Source organism: Pelecanus crispus, chromosome 3 (genome assembly GCF_030463565.1).
Source record: "Pelecanus crispus isolate bPelCri1 chromosome 3, bPelCri1.pri, whole genome shotgun sequence".
Taxonomy (NCBI): domain Eukaryota; kingdom Metazoa; phylum Chordata; class Aves; order Pelecaniformes; family Pelecanidae; genus Pelecanus; species Pelecanus crispus.
The window spans coordinates 80,970,034-80,993,713 of NC_134645.1; the positions used below are offsets into that span (position 1 = coordinate 80,970,034).

At 41.8% G+C, this 23,680-nt stretch overlaps 1 protein-coding gene across 5 annotated transcripts; it reads left to right on the forward strand.

Moving 5' to 3' along the window:
- Positions 1-4,080: 4,080 nt before the first annotated feature.
- SNX3 (sorting nexin 3) lies at positions 4,081-21,949 on the forward strand. Of its 5 annotated transcripts, none has more exons than XM_075707475.1 (4): positions 4,081-4,242; positions 17,137-17,232; positions 17,604-17,728; positions 21,275-21,949. In XM_075707475.1, exons 1-4 carry the CDS (start codon positions 4,081-4,083, stop codon positions 21,378-21,380), a joined length of 489 nt encoding a protein of 162 aa, XP_075563590.1. In that variant the 3' UTR covers positions 21,381-21,949. The 5 variants fall into 5 exon arrangements, with proteins under 5 accessions (XP_075563590.1, XP_075563591.1, XP_075563592.1 ...); XM_075707476.1 differs by having other exon boundaries at positions 4,081-4,236; XM_075707477.1 differs by having other exon boundaries at positions 4,081-4,176.
- Positions 21,950-23,680: the final 1,731 nt, after the last annotated feature.

The window sequence follows — 23,680 nt, forward strand, 5'->3', positions numbered from 1 at the left end:
ATGCAAATGGATTTTTTGGCTAGTTTTCATCAACACAGTTTCCATCAAAAGCCATTTTCCTGGGATAATGTCAAAACACTCTGGGGTAAACTTGGCATTAACCTCATCTATTTCGAGATAATCAAATACGCTATTAATAGTCTACATTGCTTATAAAGCCTCGGATTAATAAAGCTGCATAAATGTTCCCAAACTTATGGACTTACAGCCATTTTCACTATCTGTTTACAGCTTGCATTTCAGTCAGCTCAAACAGTTCAATGTGTTAGAAATTCACTGCGCAGTTTTCCAGCTACATGGGTGCTACTCAGCATCTCTCAGAACAAGGAGTTCACAGTAGAAATGAATGCCATGAGGTGGTGGATGACATTTTAAACATTAAGGAATCTAGAAGTGTGTATGAGAATCATCCCTTGTTGAAAGGAATAATACTGTGTAAAAAGAGGAGGAGAGGAATTGAATACAATAGTTAAATCTGAATATAAATATATATATAATGTGGATATTACAAATTATATTTATAAGCTTAATATTTTTTTTCTGACAGATAGGTACACCGTGCAGGTAATATTCAAACACCATGTTTTAAAACACTGGCAGCTCATGCAGGGATCAGGAAGTCATTTTTCCACATAAAGCATTGCACAATCAGTTCAATGCCTTGTGGGTTTTGCCTTATCCTGAGTCAGCATTCCCCACAAGTTTTGACAAAATACGCCTGTGTTGACTAAAACATGTTAACCTAGGCACTTGTCAGAAGGCTGGAGAGTCCTAACTGGATAATGGAGAGATTTGGTTTCCTTTCCAATTAAATGTGACTTTTTCTTTTAAAAACAAAGAAACAAACAAAAAACTACTTGAGAGGTATTACTATACCAAATCTAAGAATTAATCATCCATTAATACCTGCTTCTGTGGGTTCATGCTATGAGACTCTGGTACTCATATTGCCACTTGAAGTTATGCCAGAAATCTTTGTGTCATAGTTGAATAAATAATGTGCAGTAACAAATCCATGAGTACCTGATCTCTTGGTTGTTACTCTAAACGCTTGATTTCTTGCATCTAATCTTTGGACCTACAAACATAGCTTACCTCTCTCCCTCCAGATTTGAAATTTGGCCCAAAGTCCATGTCAGAAACAGAATTAAAACTTTCCTTTCTGAATTTGCGCTCACCTTCATCCCAAGCGAACAACCTTTCTAGCAAGCAGAAACAACTACAGATAGTGTAACTCCAGTCTCATGGATCACAAAAAACATGTGAAACACAATTCAAAATAAACAAATGCATTTTCTGAGGGTTGGAAGGAAACAAGGAGGTTCACAGGATGCTGATTTTCCCCCACCTTCACTCCTTCGCTTTGCCTCATTAGCCAGTGTGGCATGCATGCTTTTACATGACATAAGGGGGGACTAGTCATGAAGCAGAGCATCTTCCCCTTTGTCTGCCAGGTCAGAGGATTTGTATTTGACCTCAATGAAAAAAAGAGTTGGGAGACCTCACCAAATCACTGTAACCTCCTTACTTACCAATGCTATTGACACATGGGCACTAAAACATTCAGTCCCTGCAGCTTGCCTCCATATGGCTCGCCACCACCAGTTATCTGTTAGGAAAAGCAGACAGGACAGTGGTCCTACGATGGTATGCCATGAGAAATGCATTCAACTTAAGCATCACTCTTAGTATTTACCCAGCGTGAGAATAAATTATATTCTTGATTCATCATAGGCTCACCAACTTCCCAAATGTACACTATTAGGCACTTTCTTTGTTTCTGTGGAATAGATAATGAAACCAGGCTTGGCCAGGATATAATATAATGTATTATACTTAAGACAATACCAGTGCTCTGCCGTATTTTCACATTTGCAGTCAGATGCGGTAGCATAGGTTGTGTAACAAACAAAAGCTTATCCAGATGCGTGCATATGTAATCTCAGTAGAAATTTAATGAGTTTTTTCTTGTCTTGCTGCAAGACCAGTTTAGTAACTAGTATAATTCAGGTAAGGCTCCCTTTCACTCCCACTTTGTAAAACTCTGTCAGCTTAATTTCTGTGTATAATTATAAAGTGAATAGTTGGCAGCTATTACCAGAAAGAAAGGAAGTAAAGAAGGTGCAGTAGTAAAGGGGGAGAAATAATACTGGAGGAGTGATGAGCAGGAAATTCACTGAAAAGTTACCAAGCAAACCACCTACAGCATACTGGTTATGCGGATGGGCTATTTTTGCACCTTGGGTTCCTCTCTGCTCTCCGATTATCTTTTTATTAACATAGACAACTGCTAACCAAACTTGCTGGATGTTAACTTTTGAGCCTCTCGGATGTGATCTGTGGGCAGCCTGCCATTTTGCCTACTGCCTAGACACAGATTTTTAGAAAAAAATGTAACTAGCTTTCCTACAGTCTCATTCTACCTGGACAGTAATGGAGCATCACCAGAACTCTTTCATAAGGAGGGAAGGAAGGGAAATGATATATGCATTTAATCATTGGAGGGGTACTGTTAACAGATATTAAAAAAATCTGGAAGACCTCTAAGTTGATAGTAATTTAGACGTATTAGCCACGGGTTAATATTATTTCTATTCACTGATGTCAACAAAGGTAAACTTTCCACTTCTTTTGGCAGCATTTCTTTTATCATAACACACCATCTACTTGAATCGGGTACTAAAGAACCAAAGACCTTATGTCTTGGAAGGCAACAATTCCATCAGCTCCCCTTCTCCCTTTCTCTTATTCTCTTTTTTTCTTTCTCTCTTCAACTTACTAAAATACCTTTGTTTTTAAATTGTTCTGTAAACACAATTTTCCTTTCCTATCCTTTATGAATGAAATGTGAACAAACTCTTAATCTTTGTAAGCTATGAGGATATAAAATCTGGGCCAGATGGTTATACTACTATTAAATGCTTATCATTTGTGAAAATTCAAGAATTTTTAAAAGCTTTAATGCTACTACAGACAACATTGCCCCCTTGCTTGCAGCTTGAGTCAATAACCTAGACTTTGTTTTCAATGCAGAGCTTTTGGTGGACATCTCCTCCAGCCTACATTTGTACCTGGCTGATTCCTTTTGCCTAACACCTTGCATATTTAGCATTTCCAACGCAGTCTTTTCATCCTGGCTCTCACCGTTTCATATCTTGATTACGGCATCACCTTTTTCCCTGATCTTGATATGTAGTTTTGTTCATGTCCATTGACAATGCTGTTGCAAAAATCATTTCTTATTCTCTCACACCGAGACCTAGGTTATGTTTCTGGCTAATACACCAACCTAACCTACCTTGGAGTTCCCCACCTGTAACGAACAGCAATCCTTCCTTTCTGCACTCTCTAAGGGCCACAGGTGAAAAGTCACAGCCGGGAGTAACGCATCATTATTGTCAGGTGTTGCTAAAACCTTCTTTGGTTTAAAAAAAAATCGTTAAGAATGCTGCTGCGCTGACTGAATCGCATCGCCCTTGTCTGTCTAGACAGGGGGGGCCCCCGCCTCGGCCTCACCGAGGGCCGGGCCCAGCCAAGCCGCCCCGGGGTCCCCTCACGGCGCGGCCTCCCGGGGCCGCCCGCACCGCCTGGGGCCCACTCCCCCACACGACCCCGCTCCTTCCCTGGACGAGAGAAGGGCCCCAAGGCTGGGGGGGGTCTGCGGGAAGACCCGGACCACCCCCCCGTGGAGCCTCCCTGCCGCCAGCTGGAGCCGGACCGAGCCCCACCGCCCGCACCCGTCTCGCCGCGCCGCCGGCCTGGCGGGCGGGCCCGAGAACCAGCTCTCACAGCCGCCGCCCCACGCCTCCCGCGCACGCCGGGATCTGTAGTTCGGAAGGCGGGCTTCCGCGCCTGACCTAGCGAGCGGCGCGGTCCCTGAGGACTACACTACCCAGCCTGCCTTGCGCGGGGGCGGTGGGCGCATCCGCTCGGGGCGGCGGCGTGGGTGCGCGTTGCCGGGCAGTCAGCTGGCCGCGGGGCGATAAGAGGGCGGGCGGCGCGGGGCGGCGGCGCTCGGTGCTCGCTCACGTCCTGCCGCGCTCCCGGGGAGGAGGAGTGGGGGAAGGCGCCCGCTCCGCCATGGCCGAGACGATCGCGGACACCCGGCGGCTGATCAGCAAGCCGCAGAATCTGAACGACGCCTACGGGCCGCCCAGCAACTTCCTGGAGATCGACGTGGGCAACCCGCAGACGGTGGGGGTGGGCCGCGGCCGCTTCACCACCTACGAGATCCGTGTCAAGGTGAGGGCACGGCCTGGCCCGGTGGCGGCGGGGGGGGGGGGGGGGTGCGGCGCGCAGGAGCCGGCCCCGCTCCTCCTCACGGAGGGGCCGGCCCCGCCACCCTCGCCCTGGCCCCCGCGGCGGGGCCCGGCGCCTGGGGAGCAAATGTAAGGCGAGGGAAAGCGAATGTGGAGCCCGCCCGCCCGTGTCGGGCTCCGGCCGGCTCTTATACAACCGGGAGGGCTGTCCCCGGGGCCGGGGCTGGCCGGGGTGGGGGTGGCGGGCTGCCGCCGTCGCGCCCTTCAGGGCCTGTTTCGCAGCTAATGCGGTGAGTCCCGCTGGGCAGGTGATGGCTGAGCAGCAGTGGACTTCATCCTCGGTGTGAGAGCAGGCCCTGGCTTCTCCGAGCCACTGGAGCTGGTAACTCCGACGGTCTAGTGGCAGCGAAGACAACGCAGCTCCGTTAAGATAAGCAAAGGACAAATGCTCTTTTGCCGCTGTTTAATGGCACAACGGCCGTTGAATTGAAATATTGCTGTACCGTGAGCAATTGCTTGTCTGTCTCTACGTAAATAGAAGAGGGCAAACTCCTGTCTGTCTGAGATGTGGATCTGCCCGGAGAAGGAGGTCAGGTTCAGGATTCCAGCGGCCTCCAAAACCCATAGAGAATGTGTAAATAAGTCTAGTGGGTGCACACGCTAGCTCAACACTAGCTGAAGTGATAAGGTGAGTGTATATGGGGGAGGGCTTCCTGTTTTCTTTTGTACTTGAAATATAAATTGAGTGCCTAATAAATAGGGCTGTTTTTCACCATGTGCTATCAAATACTGGTGTGGGGGGGTTTTTTTGTAGGACTAGACTCCTTCCTAGCTGCAAGGGCTGTGTTCACTGACTTGCCCCAAAGGCTAGTAGTCTTGAGCTTGAGAAAAGCTGTGTGAAGTCATTACTATGTTCTCTGGTCTTTCTAGTTCCATAAACAGGGCCTGGAGGAGTGGACAAGCAAAATGCAGTATCTACAGCATGGTCCTTGCCTGTGGCTGGTAGGGACTTGAGGGAGGGCATCCTTTTAGTCTACGCTGCCAGGGATAAGTTAGGTTGAGAAAGATGACCTCTTACAATTTTATCTTTTTTTGTAGCTTGTGTTTGAATCTACCTTGTATAGCTTTACTCTGTCACAGCTGATTGAACTTGGTCAGTTATTACAGGCAGTAATAGAGGGAGAGGAGGTCTCATTGACCCCCTGCACACATTCTCTCCAAATATGAATTATTCTTTCACCGGACACCATGGAGTGCATATACCTTCATGGCAGGGAAGGCTTCAGCTGAGGGCTGCTGCCTTGGTCACTAGAAGTTTTCAGACAAGACTAGAAGTCTGTGTGGATTTTGGGGTATTAACATGCTGAGTTCTTAGCTTAGTATAACTTTACTTAAAAAAGCAAAATCAGCTGACATTTGAAGCTACTAGGGAGGATATGCTTTTAATTCTTATGCCTCTAAATTGTCATGTCCAGTAGCTATTCTCATGTTTCAGGATGTGTCCACAGGGCAGGAAGAATAAACTAAAACAATTGTAGCCTGTGTTTGGCTTCTGTGTGAGGACAAACTAGAACTTGCCGACTTGTGTTCCATTACACTGCCCTTATCAGGACCTTAGCTGTCCACTTAGCAGAAAGATGTAACTCTACCTTGCTGGGAAGTATTTGTGCCTTAAGTTCCTGATGACTTTTCTTTCCATGAGACTGAGCTTTTGGAATTGCTGGATCCAGGGAAGATGGTACAAAAGGGACTTAGCCATGTTATGGGCTTGGGAATGAGACCAAATTTGCTGGGATGAAAAAAAATAGTATTTCTTAAATCCTCAACTGAAGTTCTTCAGCAGAAAGGAAAGCAGGAAACCAGGTTTTGAGACAGGTTACTCCTAGCCCATGTGCTGTTTTGGGGTAGAAAATTCTGGATTCCTGTTGTAATGAAGACCTGAAATGACCTGAACAAACATACACTGTGATAGTACTGTGACCTTCCTCTATTCTTCCTCCCAATCCAACTACTATATAAACTGCTTCCCTCACCCTCCTTACTTGCATCTGTGCATGCCTGTATACAGGACTATCTCTTATAATACATAATCGTTCCCTTTCCAGTTGTTCACTACTGTACACATAGCGCATCAATACTGTATCCATTCATAGCTATCATGAACTGCGAAATCAAGTTTTATGTCTCTGTATGCTGTAAGGCTACAGAGCAGGTAATACAAGTCATGCAGAATTATGTTCACTGTCTAAACTTGTATCAATTTACTGCATCTCAGCAGAACACAGACCATGTTGTTAATATGCAAGTTTCAGCATGTGAGAAGAGTTTGAACCTGAATTGCTGTAGTATTGTATTTCTAAAAGGTGGGCCTTGTACTATAAGCCGCTTGTTGGCGCATGGCAGACAATAACAACCAGCTAGCCTCTGTGGTTTGACAACTGCTTGTGGTCACAGAAAATAGCAGCTGACATTTGCTGTTTCCCCCAGCAGTGCTAGTAGTGGCAGCAAAACAAACCTGAGAAGATGGAGTGAGTTACCTGTGCCATATCTGGAAAGCTATGTCTTCAACTAGCACCAACATTAGAATATTAAGTGGTGCAGAAATGGATGGCTTAACTGCTGCCAAGTTCTGGTAGAAGCTATTGGACAGCCTCATGTTATGGCTGGAGATCACACTAAGCCACAAAAATTGTCAGCACTGAGATTCAAGTTTGTGTTGAAGCAATTAGACTTGTACCATTGTTATGGTGTTTACAGACTTGGTCCAAGGGTAATTCTATCCTTATTGCTTTGTCTGAATCTCAAAGCTTAACTTTTTTTGGAAAGACAGAGCTTGTTAGCAAACTCTTGAACTGATGTCTGATAACTAATATCTTGCAAGAAGTACTTGTGTGAAATACTGCAGAGTTCCCCCAAAGCTTTTACTAGCAAGCTTTCTACTGGTATTGCAGCTGAAGTATATCTGTTGCTTGGAAAACAACAAGCGGAACAACCTCATGCTTTAGTTCTTGTATTGCTGTACTCATCAACTTCTGGTGGAAGTTGGAAAGCCTAATAGGGAACTCAAAAGTTCTGGGTAGACTGCTTAGCAGTATACTACTGGATAAGCAAGTCAATTGTATTTCAGTACTTAAGATAAATTTTTCATAGTGTGTGTCTCTGTGCAGGCCAGTAGGATGGCTGTGCATTGTGGTAAGTGCATGGTACTTTCACAAGCAGTTAAGTGAACCTATACAGCACTTCCAGTGGGGCAGTTGACTTCACAGATGGTCAGCTGGCCAAAGCATTGACTTTCTGAGCCTGAACTTGCATTAAATAACATTCTGTTCTCGGCACACTGGACAAGGTGATGAGAGAAGGCTTTCCACTGTAGCAACCAGTATAGGGCACACAAGGTGGCATGGCAGTATGCCACTACAGTGCAGCTTGGCAAGGAAAGTCAAATGTCTTGTTCAGTAACGGTAAATGATGGAAAATACCATCCCACAGTGCTGAAATAGCAAATTTGAGTGGGTCATTTTCTTGACGGGGTACTTGAGAATTCGCTTTCCATTAGCAGCATTAGGCAGTGAGTTTGTACCATTCTAAGGTATCCTTTGTGTGAAGGCTTAGGGTGAGCTAAAAAGGAGAACAGTGCAGTAGGGTATAAAGCTCCAAGTGCTTTTTCTAGTGAAATTGAACTTGATAAAGTAGTAATCTCATCTAAAGGTGTCTAGATTATCGGAGTATGGTGACTGTGCAGTGGTTAAAACTAACATAATCAACTAGACTGCCTGCTAAAGTAATGCAATAAACTATTTCACTGCCCTTACCTCTTGAGGAAAAGTGTGAACCAACAGTTAAGTTCTCTGTGTAAACAGCCTTGCATGCCATATGCTGTTTCTCATGTGTCTTTACTAGCTGTTCACTCAGGAACCACCACCAGAGGGGTGGTGGTTCCCTTGTGCTTGTTACAGCTTTTCAGGGTGGTCTTGTGCAAAAGCATGTGAATACCTGTTACTATTTATGGGCTGTAAGCCAGTCCTCCCTCTGAATTCCAGGAAGCAAATGTAGAACAAATTACAGTTGTCATATTATCCTACAGCATGTCTGCAGTCCTCAGTCCAGTTCCAGGTATCATTTGACTTCTGCTATAGTTGAGACAATAGTTTTCCTGGTAAGTGGGTCAACAGGAACATCTTTGCTCAAACAGATTCTGTGCAACAGCTTTGGTTCCTAAATCCTTTAAGGAGACAAGATTTAAGCTTTACAAGCTAACTCTGATCTCAGCAACTGGTGACACACTTCAGAGCCATACACCCACTGTAAAAACAGTGCCATAGGAGATATGCACATTGGTTAGAATACTGTAAACAAAGCATACAGATATCTGGGAACTTGCTATGTTTGGAAAAATATTCCTTTGTTAACACTGTTTCATCTGTTATTTCTGTAAAAGTAAAAATTACTTCTGTGCTGCCCATTTTAGCTGGGATCGTCACCTGGACTAAAAGGTTAAATTATCTGTCTATGGTTAGTGAGAACTTGCAGAGAAATCATTAACAGTCAAACTGACAGAACTAAAATAAAATACCTGTTACAGGAGCTACTTGTCCAAGTAGTTAAAGAATTCTATTTAGTCAAACCAAAGTTAAACAAAAAGCCTTTGTCGTCTTAATTCTGTTCTTTAATGTTGAATGGCCTGTTGCCTCTAATCAGCATGATTAATGTCTGCACTAAGGCACACCTTAGCTTCTTGAGGTTTCATGGCTCAGTGGCTTGTCTTGAGGTGTAGAAGGGTAATGCCTTGCTGCTGTGCTTCCAGATGTTGTGAAATGGATCACTTGAGTGGTGGCAATGCTCTCGCAGGAAAGGTGACTGCTGCCTTAATCTTCTGCAGAAAGACTTCTGTAGACCTGCAGAGGTACTTGACTACATAGGTCCGGTGTGGGGAAGGAAATGAACACACAGGCTGTGAAGGGCCTGCAGTGTTAAGAATAGTATTGGTCTCAAAGGATTGGGGAAGTAGATCAAAGTACTGCTAAACTTGAGCTGCTTTTGAAAGTATGTTCTCATCTTAACCCATTTTTTTCAAGACGTGTCTTGGATACAATATTTGCATTTCAGCATATTTGTAGTAGTCTGACTTGAGTGACTGACAATTTGAGTCTGATTTGTGATCAAATCAACTCGGAGTATGATGGTAAATGAACTGAAAGTGTAACTTGCTCAGAAAGCACTTGTCTCATGCCGTGGTTTTGCAAAGTGGCACTCTTGATCTGGTGAATGTGTCTTTGCAATGTTCTGTCCTTGAACAGTACCAAATTTCCTGTCCTTCATGTGTTTGGCAGGGTTTGAAGTTGCAGACTCTTCTCCCGCCATGAGGAATCAAATCCACTGGTATATGTAGTTGACTTCAGCATTGTTCAGTTTCATTGTGAAGCTTGTGGTGGAGTAGTGACTAAACACTGACTCAGTGTGGATGTGTTTAGGAATGCATAATCAGCGCTAATTCTCTATTTCTCTACTACTGCAAACCTTGCATCACACTGCACGTCTGCTCTAGCTGTAGTTAATTACTCCTGTAATACCCTATTCTAGACACTGCTACCAGTTAGATATTTTTAGACTCTGCTTCAAAGAATAAAAATGTGCACTGATTCAGATGACTTCATTTTTCTGTTCTACAGCCCAGGTACTGCACCTTCACAAACATTAAGTGTTCCCTCAAGCAGTAATTCAGAAAAGGATAGGTGGAAGGCTAAGAACTTCCCAGGGCACTGACTAGGGAGGCACTGAAGTGGAACGGCTTGGATGAAAGAAACGTCTGAAGCAGGGAGACTGGGTTTACGATTCTGTTGCATGTATTTGCTCTGAGCAGCTGATTTTTCTTCAGAGGTTTTTGATTAAACTAGGTTCAAGAGCCAAAGGTACTGAACTAGTGTGGTGTTGATGTCTGTTACTGTGTAAATAAAATAACCAAGTCTCTGAATAGTGCTGCTTCTTAGTATATTAGTTTAACTGGTGACTTAGACTCTTTTTATTTCTGTGCATACAATGTGGGCCTCGATTGTCATGTATTAAGAGTGCACTCTAGTACAGGGCTGAACAGACCAAATCAAACAGAACAATGACTAATCTTTGTAGGAGAGATGGCTGTGATCCAGGTAGGCATGTGATGCCAGGGTATTTAGATACATCTTTATTTTTAGATGGCTTGCCAAAAAAGTGTCAGCTTGAACTTTAGAGCAGTCAGGTCCCTACTGTTTTTCATCTGGGGAAATAAATAATGCAGTGTAGACTTCTAACTGTAGGGGAAGTATTTTCTTTAAAGTTTTTTCACTTGGTAATGCAATGCCAGTTGCACTACTGGAGGCTGTTTTAGCAAGTACATAATCCGAATGCCCTGTGTAGCACTGAGTGAAGGGCCTGAAGTTGCTGTTGCTGCTGTAACTTTTTTGATGCGAGAAGGATGGAGAAACCCTAACCTTCTGGTCAAGGTATAAACCCAAATATTTTACCAACTGAAGACAGGTCTATGAACTTATTCCTTCTGTGGCTATTTCTTGAGAATCCAGTTCAAAACTTCTGTTGTGGGAGGATCTTCTGGGGCACATGACAGTGTAGTTTGTGTTGGCCACAAAGCCAATCTGGAAGGTATGACTAAAGCTAGCCTAAAATCCAGAAGAAAATGAAGCTATATCTTGAGGGGTGTAAAGCTACCCCTATATCTGGAGATAAAGCTTCAGAGACTATTTCTATGGGCCTAAGCTGTAGCACCCCCTAAGTGTTAAGATGTGCTACAAATTAATGAACAGGAGCTATTGGCCTTTCTGCAGCTGTTAGGTGGCTACTTAAGAAAGTGAATGTTACTGCTCCAATAAAACTGGAAATATGAAGGTAATTTTTTGCTACTTGGTATACTTCTATACTAGTTATTCATCTCTTGTTTCTTGCAAGTTTGTGAAGTGTAGGGATATTGGCCTGTCTCTAGCTCTTAAAGCACATTAAAACTTTTGTTCCTGATAAAAACTATTAATTGCAGCAACTCAATGCAATTGTGTCGGTCCCATTTGACCATAGCTGGTAGATGTCAGCTAATGATGCTAAAGCATCAACTTAACATGATTTCTCTTCAGACATTCTCAGTGAGAAATGGATGGTAACCTTACGGTAGGCCAAACCAGAGCATACGGCAGTTATACCTTGCAGTTGTGTAAAAGTAGCAATCCCTTCTCTTTTAAAGGAATATTTAGTATTTAAAATGAGGCTTTGGCTTGCTAACCCTAAAATAATTACCTAGAGTTACTAATTCTGTATGGGTGTTGTAAAAGCCTTTGCCTGATTGTGTCCTTCTTAAAGTGGGCTCCTGTTTTTACCCTTGGCTTCTGAGGATGCAACCTAAAGAATAAAGAATCGCTAAACAATCTGTTTTTCAAGACTTACCCTGCTTTGAGCCTTTTGACAATGGCACACCATTAATTTGGCTGTTCATGATGTTGGTGAACTTGATTAGGTGATGATAGATGCTGCTTGGCAAAAACCCAGACACCCCATGCTAATTTTCATAGACCAACTCTAGGCTCAAGACATTGGACTTGGCAAAGGTTAACTCTTGTCTAAAGACTGATAGTCTTTGTGGTTGTGTTGCTGTTAGGATTTTACTGCCTTAGTCTTTAAGGTGGAAAACATCCTGGCTCCATATCTCAGTACTGTGGAGTGGGAAGTTCTATAGTTCTTGGTACAGGTTCAGTCAGCATTGTTTAAAACTTGGGTGGATACATATGGTCAGATTTTTCAGTGTTCTGTTAACTTTAGATTTTTTGCATATAATGTACCTTTCCCTAGACCTGGACACCAAGTAGATAAAAGGAGAAGTAGAACTCTGCTTTGATCAAAAGGGCTGAAGCTTGGGAAAAAACCCAACCTATTATCTGACCTTTCACAGTGGGAGAGGCTTTCCTTCAGTAAAGTACACAGTAGAAATAGAAACTTCTAGCAACTGAAGTTTAGAGTATGTTTGCCTCCTTTTTTGCTTTTTATAATTGTAGGAAATGGGGGTGTAGCTGCTTATGTCAAGTTGGGAAGGGAAGAAGCCACTGGCAAGGTTTCTGCAATAACAGTGGACTGCCAGAGCTGGTTTCTCATACTTAAGGAGAGCAGGCTCTTGCGTTAAGAAAACCATAACACTTTTATCCACCCTGAATGCTACTTACTGTAATACCCCAGAGCTCTCATTTCTGACTGTAAATGTAGCTAAAGGGTGTAGTCTCTTGACAAAGATTACAGCCTGTATGAAGAGATAGTAAGAAGCTTGAATTTAGCTTCTGAGAGTCAAGGCCACAAACTTCTATCAGAAGTGAGCTGAGTGCTTTCTTTCACTCTATTTTAATGGAAATAGAGTTGTGTCAGGGCTACCATAACCTACTTGAAAAGACAACATCAAAGTAGGTGCTATGGCAACAGTGCAGCTTTATTCTCAGTCTCTTAGGAGTGGGAGACATGGGCAATGTTGTGCTGCTGCTGAGTGTTACATTGGCAGATGAGGAAATGAATCAAATTTACCTCAAACTGTTCTGGACAACTACAGCTGTGGAGTTTCTGCAGTTGTGAGGGTGGACTGGGCTGCAGTGACATTTAGAGTCAATCTTGTGGACTGTCAGTGTGCTCTTTGAAGGAACCCAAATGCTATTTGCATTCAGTTTATGTCTGGAAACAAATTTGTAGGGGCAAGTCTGGCTATTTGCAAGGCTTTTTCCACTCACTGGGTAAATTAATCTAATCTAGATAACAGAACACTTAATTACTTAGAATTATAAACTAATGTATTTTAAATAAAGTACTCTAGTTTTCCTCCTGCGTTTAAGGTAACTTGTGTACTAGAATGGCTGCATTGGAGAGCTGTGTATCTGAAGCTGAATGGATGGTATCAACTATACTGAAGTACTTGCATTCTGCCTGTGAAAGTCTCTTCACTTGTATACATAAACAATTTTTAGACTTCTAAATGGGCATAGCTCAGGGATTGACCGTATTAACAGCTAGAAGGCTGTTATCTGGTTATCCAAGCTGCTGTCTTAGGACTGTCATTTGCTTCTGAGTTGAACTGGGAACCTCCTGAGCTTGGAGTTGGACTTGTAGTTTGAATATGTTATAACAACATAAATGTAGCTGAAGAAATACGCTTTCTGCGAATACAGGTTTTGCCCTAAAATCTCTTAGCAGGCAACCACTGCTTTCCATTACCAGTTAGTTGAACACTGGCCAAATGACTGTAGAAACTTGTTTGGCATCTGAGTGGAGGAATGCAGGAGTGACTTAAGGGTCTAGGTTTGTCATCTGCTGTTTAACTATGTAATTTAATTTGGCACCAGTTCTAACAATGTTTATTCTAGTGTACTGGCTTGACCATTAACTCACCCAGCATAATACAGACTGTTATTTTGACAGTAGTCAGAGAAAGCCTGGTGGGTGTATATGTATAGTCTGATACAGAAACAGTGCTAGACAGGGTCTAACTTGTCTTGGCATCTTTCTATGCTTAGGATTTTGGGTTATATGAGACTTCTGAAGAGCTTATTAATGCTTTATCTGCAATTCTGACTAGTGACTTCTGGTTGTCTAATGTCCTGGGTTGTCTATAATCCTTTCAGGTTGAGGACTTGCGTTCAGAATGCTAGGAGGGATGATTTCAGGCTAGGAAGTTGTTGAAAATGCTTTTGATAAAAATGAGACTAATTATTACACTGTAGAAGAAACAATTGCTGCAGTAATTATGCTGAATTTATCAGATGAATGAGCTATGCTCCAGGGGCTGTGCCAAACTGGGTCACAAATTTTGTGACTGTAGACTTAGCACATCAGCAGGCCAGGAAACCGACACTATAATGCTGAATGAGCATGGGGAGAAATGTTTGTAAAAAATAAAACTAGCTTGACTTCAAGTTTTGTGCCTTAATCTCATTTCTGTTCTAGCAGGCAAACAAAGCACTAAGTGGTCAGCATAGCTATTGGCACCTCAGTGACTAAACAAGGATAACTCAACATAAACTGTGAAGCTGAGAATAACTTTGATATGCTGTATGGTCTCGAAGTGATACTTCAGTAGAAATTGAAAGTTTCTGTTTACACCTTAGGGTTGTCTCCTTCTACCAAATTCTTTCCCAATGATAGCCCATGCTTCAGCAGCTGTCTGGGTTGCTTAATGAAAACTATCTATCCATGGTAAACAGAGGCAGTAGAACATACAGAAACCTTTCCTACTGAAGGAAAAAGTGGTCTGCTCAAGCAGGGTACTAATCCTTAATGGAGAAGCACATACAGTAGCTTCAGGAGTGAATATACCCGAGTTAAAAATAGGGACCTAAGATGTAAATAGGTTAAGCAGTATAAAAGAGGACTCTCAAATTGCTTTTTTTAAATAGATCCTTTCTAACACTGCTCTATTTAAGTACTAATTTCTGGAGGAAGGAGAATGGCTCTTAAGGAACATGAGGTTTAGAAATTGATCTTAACAGATAGCTCTAATTCATATCCACACCAAAGGACAGGGGGTGTACATGTTCCTTTAGCATGTAGTTGTCAAGTTGTGACTCGTAAGCCGCTTAATTTAATGGGAGCCTTCTAGTATACACTTCAGTTTGAACATTTCCAGTGCTTACGATCAAAGTTGGAGAAGATTTTTCAACTCGAAGGGAAAACAAGTACTCTGACTGTCCTTTTCTCCAACCTGTTAGCTGGTCTAGCATGTCAAAAGTTCAAAAGGGAGTGTAGAAGGTAAAATGAGCTCAATTGGCACTTCTACCCCCACATTGTACCTGTAAGCCTGATATGTTGTTTAGAGATTAACTTTATAGACTTCATGCCCAGAAGCATGAAAAGAGTTCCTGAAGACCTGGGAACTCTGTTTTTTAGCTGCTTTTATTCTGTTCTAATCCCTCTTGTAAGTAACTTGAGAGAAGAATGGAATATTTTCTGCAGGTGAGAGCCTATATGTTAAATATTGTAAAGGACTTTCTACCCAAGATGCTGACAAAGAGTTGATGTTGTAATGGGGAAGGCTGAACTTGGTTAAAAAGCCAGTAGCTGAAATTGGAGAAAAATAATCCAGTACTTTGCTTCTGGGAATCTCCTTCATGCACTTTTGGGAACCTAGCTTTGTACACTCCTGAGTAGAGTATTCTTATCCTCAGGATCACAGTGTTTGTTTATTATGTCAGAAGTCAGGCTTTATAGTCTTAAGTGCAATTTTATTATTAGTCACTAGTACAATCAACAATGTTTTACCTGGGAAGGAGAGCTTGAGTACTTTTAAACATTTAGCAATAAGAGATTTCATAACAAAATACTGTTCTGTACTTTATCATATGTAAATTATGGACTAAATAGCATAATGTGAAAGTACACAGCTAACTTCTCAATACTTTCGAATTGCAACAGCCAAAAACTCATTATTGGCTGGCAGTAATACAATGGCCTATAGTCATAGGTCTGCCTAGTGCAGGAAAGTATTTCTGCAATTAAACCTGTTTTGAGCAGCCAAAAATATCACTCAATGATAGCTTAAGTGTAACAGCCTACAAATGATACTGTACAGGGATATCCACTCAAACTGGGACCAGAAGCTGAGTGACATGGCTTACAACTTGAAAAAATAAAACAACAAAAACTAGAAGGCACTAGCTGAGAATGACTACTGTGCTTCTGCCAACAGGAAAACTGGGGATAACTGTGGTCCCATGTGAACATCAGCTTCTTAGGGTACTCCTCAGGAGTCTGACAACAGTAAGCTTTATTTTGTTAGTGCTGGTTATGTATGGCAATTAGACTCTTGGTCTGCTTTTAGTAGGTCATAACTCGTACAAACATTTTGTAACACTCTAGCCAGTTTGCAATCTCAACGACATTTAAGCTTCAGATTGTGATTTTTGGAGCTTTCCATTCTGGGAACTTTGATTCTTTAGGAGAGCACTCTTGATGTCAACTCTTAAAATAATGTGCAAGTTGGATTACAACAATGGGATAACCCTGCACCTAAAGAATGAATAGAGGTAATCTAGGCTCTTGCCCAAGTTAGTGTAAGGACACCTATCAAAATGCTCATGTATTTAACATGATCTTGTGCAGCATTATAGCCTGGCTCCCATTTGATGTCTCTTTCAAGGGTGTTAGAGTTGGGTGGTGACTCCTAGCCTTGTTTAGGGAAGTTCTGCCTCATCAAGCTCTGCTTGGTTTAACTTCGCACCAGAACAGTCTGATCTCATCTGCACTGAATGTTGTGTTGCATCTCAGCCTTGTTGGCTTCTTTGGAGCTATCCAAACTTGGTGGCTTATACTAGCAAATCTTCAGCTTCATCTGTCCTGAATGTTAACTGTAGGACTCTCTGGTTTTGCTTTTAAAGATGTTGGAGGCCATATTGTATCAGGTAGCAGAAAAGTACAGGAAGCTTGGTTGATGTCCTATGCTGGTACCTGAAATACTGCCTTGAATGCAATAAGAGGAACCTGTGTGGATTAAGATGATTTCCCCCCCTACCTGCCTCGCCCCGGTTTTGTACATGTATTGGGAATCCATCTTCTGAGACCATAAGAATAGAAGATGCGTGTGCAACCTTAAGAACATCTCCTCGAGTGACCAACAAATCTGCTGTTCTGCTGGGTGATATGGTGGCAAAATACCAGTGATTAGGATGCCATATAAATGAGGCCCACAGTTAAGCAGTTTGAGGGAGAGCTTACTCATGTAGCTTACAGAAATACAGATAAAGCTCTGTATCTTGAGCGTTTCTCAGTACTGTTGCTGAATTGGAACTAATTTGCAACATAACAGCTTGTTTCTTGCTTCTGCTTATCAGAACTTCTAATTTGTCTAATCAATAGCTTATGTGCTTGTTTTCAGACAAATCTACCAATCTTCAAATTGAAAGAATCTACAGTCAGAAGAAGATACAGTGACTTTGAATGGCTAAGGAATGAACTAGAAAGAGAAAGCAAGGTGGGTAAAACAAAAGGTAAATACAAATCTTCATAGCCATACAAAGAGTAGTGATGCTGAAATCTTATCATTATGCATATATATCATATAGAACAGATACTGTTGTTGAAAATGTCCAGAACTAAAACACTGTCTTTTAGCAAACCTCAGCTGCACAACACTAGAGGCTGTTTAATGCTTTTGAGTTAATTCAGAGTTAAACTACATGAATTCAACTTACCTCTATGGCAGATACTGTTCTTCCCTGGTCACATTTTATTACTTCACTAAGGATGTGATTGAGTTGGGTCATCTAGGAGGAAAAGGTGACACAGGAGGTATATAAACTTACTTACAGGCTGCACTTAAGGCCACTTTTCTAAATCTTTCAGGTTGTGGTACCACCTCTACCAGGAAAAGCTCTTCTCCGTCAGCTCCCCTTCCGAGGAGATGATGGCATATTTGATGATTCCTTTATAGAGGAAAGGAAGCAGGCTCTTGAACAATTCATAAACAAGTAAGTGTTGGTTCTAGTTATCTGGAGACAAACCCAGAACTCAGCTCCAGCAAATTCAATTAAAGCTGCTAATCCTCCAATTATGCTAGCTGCTCTAGGTTCAGAATAGTAACTTTCACATAATCTTGTGGTAGGACATACTAACATTGCTCATCTAGTGTTTAGTTTGAATATCCTAATGCTTACCTGAACAGCTGAATTGAATGTTAGTGTTGTTAGTGTTTATGCAAATTACTACTAAAATTATAGTATTCAAAACAGTTCTACCTTTTCATTTCTGAAAAGGTGTCATCCATTGGGTGAACAATGGGGCTTACAATGGGCTTACAGCAGTTTAGTTTGATTGCAGATGTGAGGTATTATCAGCTTGTGTAATGATGCATATTTTCCCTAATCATCATGAGAATCTTTCTGAAATGTAAAAATGCTACCTGAGGTATGCACATACGTAGTTTGAAATAGACACTTTGGGTTTTGTCACTGCCTTTCAAAGGGTGAGCAGAAATCATAGTAACAAAGTCTTATGATTCTTTTTCTACCATCTGGCACTACTAACTGCTCTCCATATAGTGACCTGAAGAGCTACTTTAGTCTTTTTAACAATGTGGATCCAAACAGTGGGTAAGAAGGAATACTGTCAGTTAACCCACTCTTCTGGTCTCTAGAGCCAACACTGTTCAGACCAACTGGATTTGGGACTGCTCCCTTTAAAAGTTCAAGCTTGTTAGTTCCACTAGCATTGTAATCTTGTTCAATAATAATGCTGTTTAACAGGGACAGAGGATGTCTGTGACTTAAGCCAGAACTTCATCTGCTCATCAGTTATTGTTAGTCAGTTCAGGCATGTGGCTTGGAGTTGCAAGTGACTAGTTCACTAAAACCATCTTTTTTGTGCAAGTAAATTAAGTGTCACTGTATGAAATACCTTAAGTTTTTCTTCACGTAGTTGCTTGTTAGCTCAATTTAGAGGTACTGCTAATGATTCTGAGCAGGTAAAATGCTTCAGGATGCTCTTTCCTCTGTTCAAAGACAAGTGGAATGAATTTCCAAGGCATCTAGTTTTGCATTTACACTACATGAAGGCAGATGTGCTTATAGTAAGAAGAAATGTGGTTTTTTTTTTTAAGACTGTACAATCAAGGCAGTCATGACTGTAAAGTACAACTTTTATCCATGCAGGCTTGGGACTCTGTATTACATGTGGAAGAAGTGCACTTGCTGAAAAGTTTTGTATACTGAGTCTAGCAATGTGTGGGGGAAGAGGGCTGTTTATGTTCTGAAGCAGCTGATAGTGAAACAGTCAACTAGAATCTCTGAAAAACTTAATACAGCTGACAGAAATGGAGTGGCCGGTTTACTGGTATCACTTGTTCAGTCCTACAGCAAGTAATACATTGATCTTATGGAAGTATAAAACTTCTTGGTCAATTTTTCCTCCTTTGAAACATAAAAGCAGGCTGTTAATGTAGATATTGATGTAGTGGCAGACTTGAGTACAGCTGGAACAAGATTCTTCAGGCAGAACTCCTAGCTATTCAACCTCATCAATTTGTTCTAATGGCATGACCAACTCATCAAGCAAATATTGCTAATTAAAGTTTTGAACGATGTAGAAGCTTTAAGGCTTCTACCAAGTACTCTGGGTATTAGTGAAATTAGTCCTGAAGTTAATTTGCATAATACAGTCACATTACTGCATTCTCAAAGCTGGTCTTTGCTCTTAGAACTAAAGAGTCCCTCAGATAACTGATATCACTGTATCCAAAAAATAACTTGATGCACCAGTGACAGTTCTTGATATCCAGGATGTTGTTGAGAAGCTTTGTCACTCTAGATGTAAAACTGAGAGGGACTAAATCACAGCAGTGCATCTTACTTGAGTCAGCTCTCTTGGGCCAGCTTGCTGGCACCACCATCAATACTACCTACAATGACATTCACAGGGGTAGCCATGTTGCAATACACTTCTTTGCCTGAACCTGACTTTGGGATACATAAAAATTTTTGAAGTAGCAGCTGTTCTGTGTAAGGGTCACCTTGGAGAAGAATACTGAGGAAAAGCCAATGCAGAGTGAGGTATTCATGTGAAACCAAGAGCTGAATCTGAGATATCAGATCTAGTCTTGCAATTGAGCCACCAATTTGCAAGCCTTCCTGAAAGGGAGAAGGAATATGCTGCTGCCTCATCATCTCCTGTATATCCTTCTCTTGAACTTCAAGGCAAGCAGCTTCAGTCTGATGGGGGTAAGAAACTAGTTTTTCCAGACTGTCTTCCTTGTGAAGTAGTGCCTGAGAGTGCTGCCCATTTACTAGAATCTGGCAAGATTAATAGGTTTTGTGACTTCACTTGAAATAGTCTATCAATGCTGAACAGGAGAGCTCAGCTTCCTTATTAAAGGATACCCTCAATGACAAGTGGGTAGCGACAAGTGAATCTGTCCTGTGGTGAAATAAGCACTAATAGATACATTTGGAGAAGTTGCGCAAAAGCGCTTGGAAGTACTGATGCTGAGCCATGAGTTGACTATGCATTACGTGTGTTCAACTAGATAACTTCCATTTAGAGTAGAAATGTTCTGACAGATATGGAGGACATAAGGCTGACACAAGCTGTCCTAGAGAGGGTGGGGGGCTTTCTCTCTTAAAGGAAGGAGCCTGTCTTGATTAACCAACCTGGATGTAACTTTTTTAAACCAAACTGCTTTAGGTTTTCATATCCATAAGTGATCAACTTCCAGAGATTCTGATTCTTTTGTATTTTTACCTACACAGAAGGCTGCATGTTATTTTAAGGGTTTAGATGCAATACCTTGTGTCTTTCTTCCAAGCTTGGGAGTCTCTTCTAATTCAATTTCAGCTCCTTTACTGTAAAAAGGATGGTGGCTCAGTCTATATGTGGAACAAAACTAAATCTACAGTAGAGGTGCTGGTCTCTTCTAAAGCAGACAAGCTCTGTCTCCAATGTTTCATATCTAAAGATATCTGCAATTAACAGAATGGCCAGTATCCTCTGACTATGCATCAGTGCTGCTTGCACATGCTAGGAACAGTGACCATGGTCAGTCACTGCTCTGCACAGTGTCAGAGCGTCCAGAAGACCTGCACAGCCCCTGCTGGAGTAAGCCTTCAACTCTGCCTGGGCTAGCTGCTGTTGAGTAGGCTGAGAACTGAGGGGTTGAGCTGCCTTTAAAAGGTGTCCTGTGTTAAAGGCACAAAGACCTGTAAAAATCTGCTTGGCTTGCTTAACTCTAGGTTTCCTAATGCTAGGATGGGTGCTCTGATGGGCCCCTCAGTTGCAGGTGGCAGATGATGACATAACATGGTTCCAAATGATCAGAGGTAGCTCAGGGTTCCTATGGACTAACTTCATCTGGGAAGAATGACAAATCTTGCTGCCAGACATCATTCTAGTCACCAACAGTGAACTGGAAGTGGGATCTATGCCTGAGTGCAGAATCATAGGTTATTGGTATAAAGCCTTGCTCTGCTGGCTAGCTGCAAGTATGCTCAATTTGTTAGCACTAATGCTTGTTTTTTCCTCTCCAGGGTTGCAGGCCATCCACTGGCACAGAATGAGCGCTGTCTTCACATGTTCTTACAAGATGAAGTAATAGACAAAAACTACACACCATCCAAAATAAGACATACTTGAGTTCTGAAACCATCTTCTCAAACATTAGTGGCTCTTATGCTTGGTTTTAAGAGGTTGTAGTTTGTCTTAGCATGCTGAGGATAAACAAGCACGAAGTCTCCACTAACATCAGTACACTGCTTGGTCTTTGCATATGCTTTATAGCATTAAAGAACTCACTTGTCTTTTAGCTAAATCCTTCTGAATCCTTGATTTAAGAGTATTATACTATGAGACCATCCACCCCTTGCAATGTCTCACAAACCTTTCCACTCTTATTTGCAATGACTTAACAATGTTTACTGACTTGGCCTTACTTGAACTTGCACAGTTGTAGTGTCACGTGTTCACTTGTATTTGACTAAACTGCTATGCTGTTTCTGAGGTAGTCATCTGTCTGAACTTCTGTAGAAAGACTGCTTTATTTCTGATACCCTGTGTGAGAAACACTTATGCAATTGTCTTCAAGCTTGTAAAACACTTTATACTGAAGTAATGAGGGAATTATCTTTATATTCTGTAAGAGGAAAAAATCAAATTTATATACTAAAGTAACTTGTCTAAAGTTTTGAAATAAAAGTGAAAATGCACTTCAAATGTTTTGTCACTCTTGACCTTGAGTGTGGGGTACCTTATGCTTTCTGAAAAGTAGGGACTTGACTCTACTAAGTGAACTGGTGTTTCAGCCTTGCTGTGATGCTCTTCTGCAATGTAGTCTTGTGTTACTAACAGCCAGCACTACATACCCTTAGATGCTGGCACTCACTGCTCAAGTGTTAAAGAACATATAAAGGTATTGAAGGCTGTTCCTGTGTTGTGGAGCCAAAGCTGGAACCCCATTCATGGTAGGCAGTCAACAGATCTGTGGCTTCAATATGTTTGAGAAAAGAGTACATATCTGCTTGAGAGGCATCAGTCTAGCTTCAACTTCAAAATTATACCATCCCACTGATAAAGGAATGTTGATGTAACCTGTAATACATTATAACTTCAGTCCTAGATTAAAGTAGCTATGCTCTACAAATACAATTAGGGGCATGAAGTCATACAAGCCTGCTATAAGATATGATCATACCACTTCCCTGAACGCTAAAGGAAGGGGAAGCTGTAGCATTGTGCTTGTATGACCACTGGTGAAATGCAAGTTGTTGATGTCTGAACTGCAATTCGCAAGCAACACTGCTGAAGTCTCCTTTCTCACTAGATGCTTCTATGGCTGGAGAAGCTTCCTCAGTGCTTCCAAATGTGACATGGGAGTTACCTATCCAGATGCTCTTGAAAACAGATTCAAGAATATTCTAGCAGCAGTCTGATCTAGTGTTTTGTGCTATTTGGTAATGTTGTACATGTTGGCTTAGACTTGGATCTGTCCCTTTTTCCTTCTTACAGTACTTCTTATCTCTGTCAAGAACATCTTACAAACTTACTGGCATAGTTGATTAGTTTCCTTTAGCTAAGACCATTAACCTAATTTATGGAAATCTGGATGTAAAAGATTGAACTGACAAAACAGTGGTGGCTGACTGGATTATATGTAGTACTAGTGACTAGCTACACAGAATAGTTAGATGCTCAAATAATTGCTCTTTCCCCCTCATACTTAACAAAGGCTGTGCTGAATCTCTTCAACAGTCCTGTTCAGGAAAATAGGGAGCAAAACTGACAGAGCCCACTTGCAGCCAAGAGCTGTCAAGCTTTTTTTAAGAAGTTTTTCATAATGTAAAATCAATTCTAAAATTCCCTGTGCTTGTTGAATTGCAGTTAGAAGTTGAGTTACTCTTGGAAATGGGGAAAGAAGGGCTAAATACATGAAGTTTTATTATTTAGGCTTAGGTACACAGTAAGGTGTTCTTTTTGTTTTCTCAAATGTTCTTTTCTGAGAGAAGCTTCTTTGAGAAATCAGAGTAAATGTTCCATCTCATCCCTAAAAGATGATGACACAAATCTGTATCATTTGCTGGGGGTGGGGGGGAGGGGTTAGCTGAAGAGGAAAAGCTGCATGCTTGGTGTCAAAGTATTCCTATTTTCAAAGCAAGGGCTTTGGAGTGTTAACCTTTGAGGTTGACAGGACATCTGCACTGGACCCTGGGATTTCACCTGGCCTTCAGTCCTTTGGGGCTAACTAGAGACCCTAATTCTAGTGTAACTATGCATAATGTAACATAACACAATGCAGTGTAACTGATTCTGCTTCTGTGCAGCCTGCAGTGCTGGGAGGAAGACATGGTCTGAGATTAGCTGTGCCTAAACCACAGGGATCTGAGCATTGTTCCCAGCTCATGAAGTCTGCTCTGCAGCTGGCCTAGGTTCCTGCAGGTAAG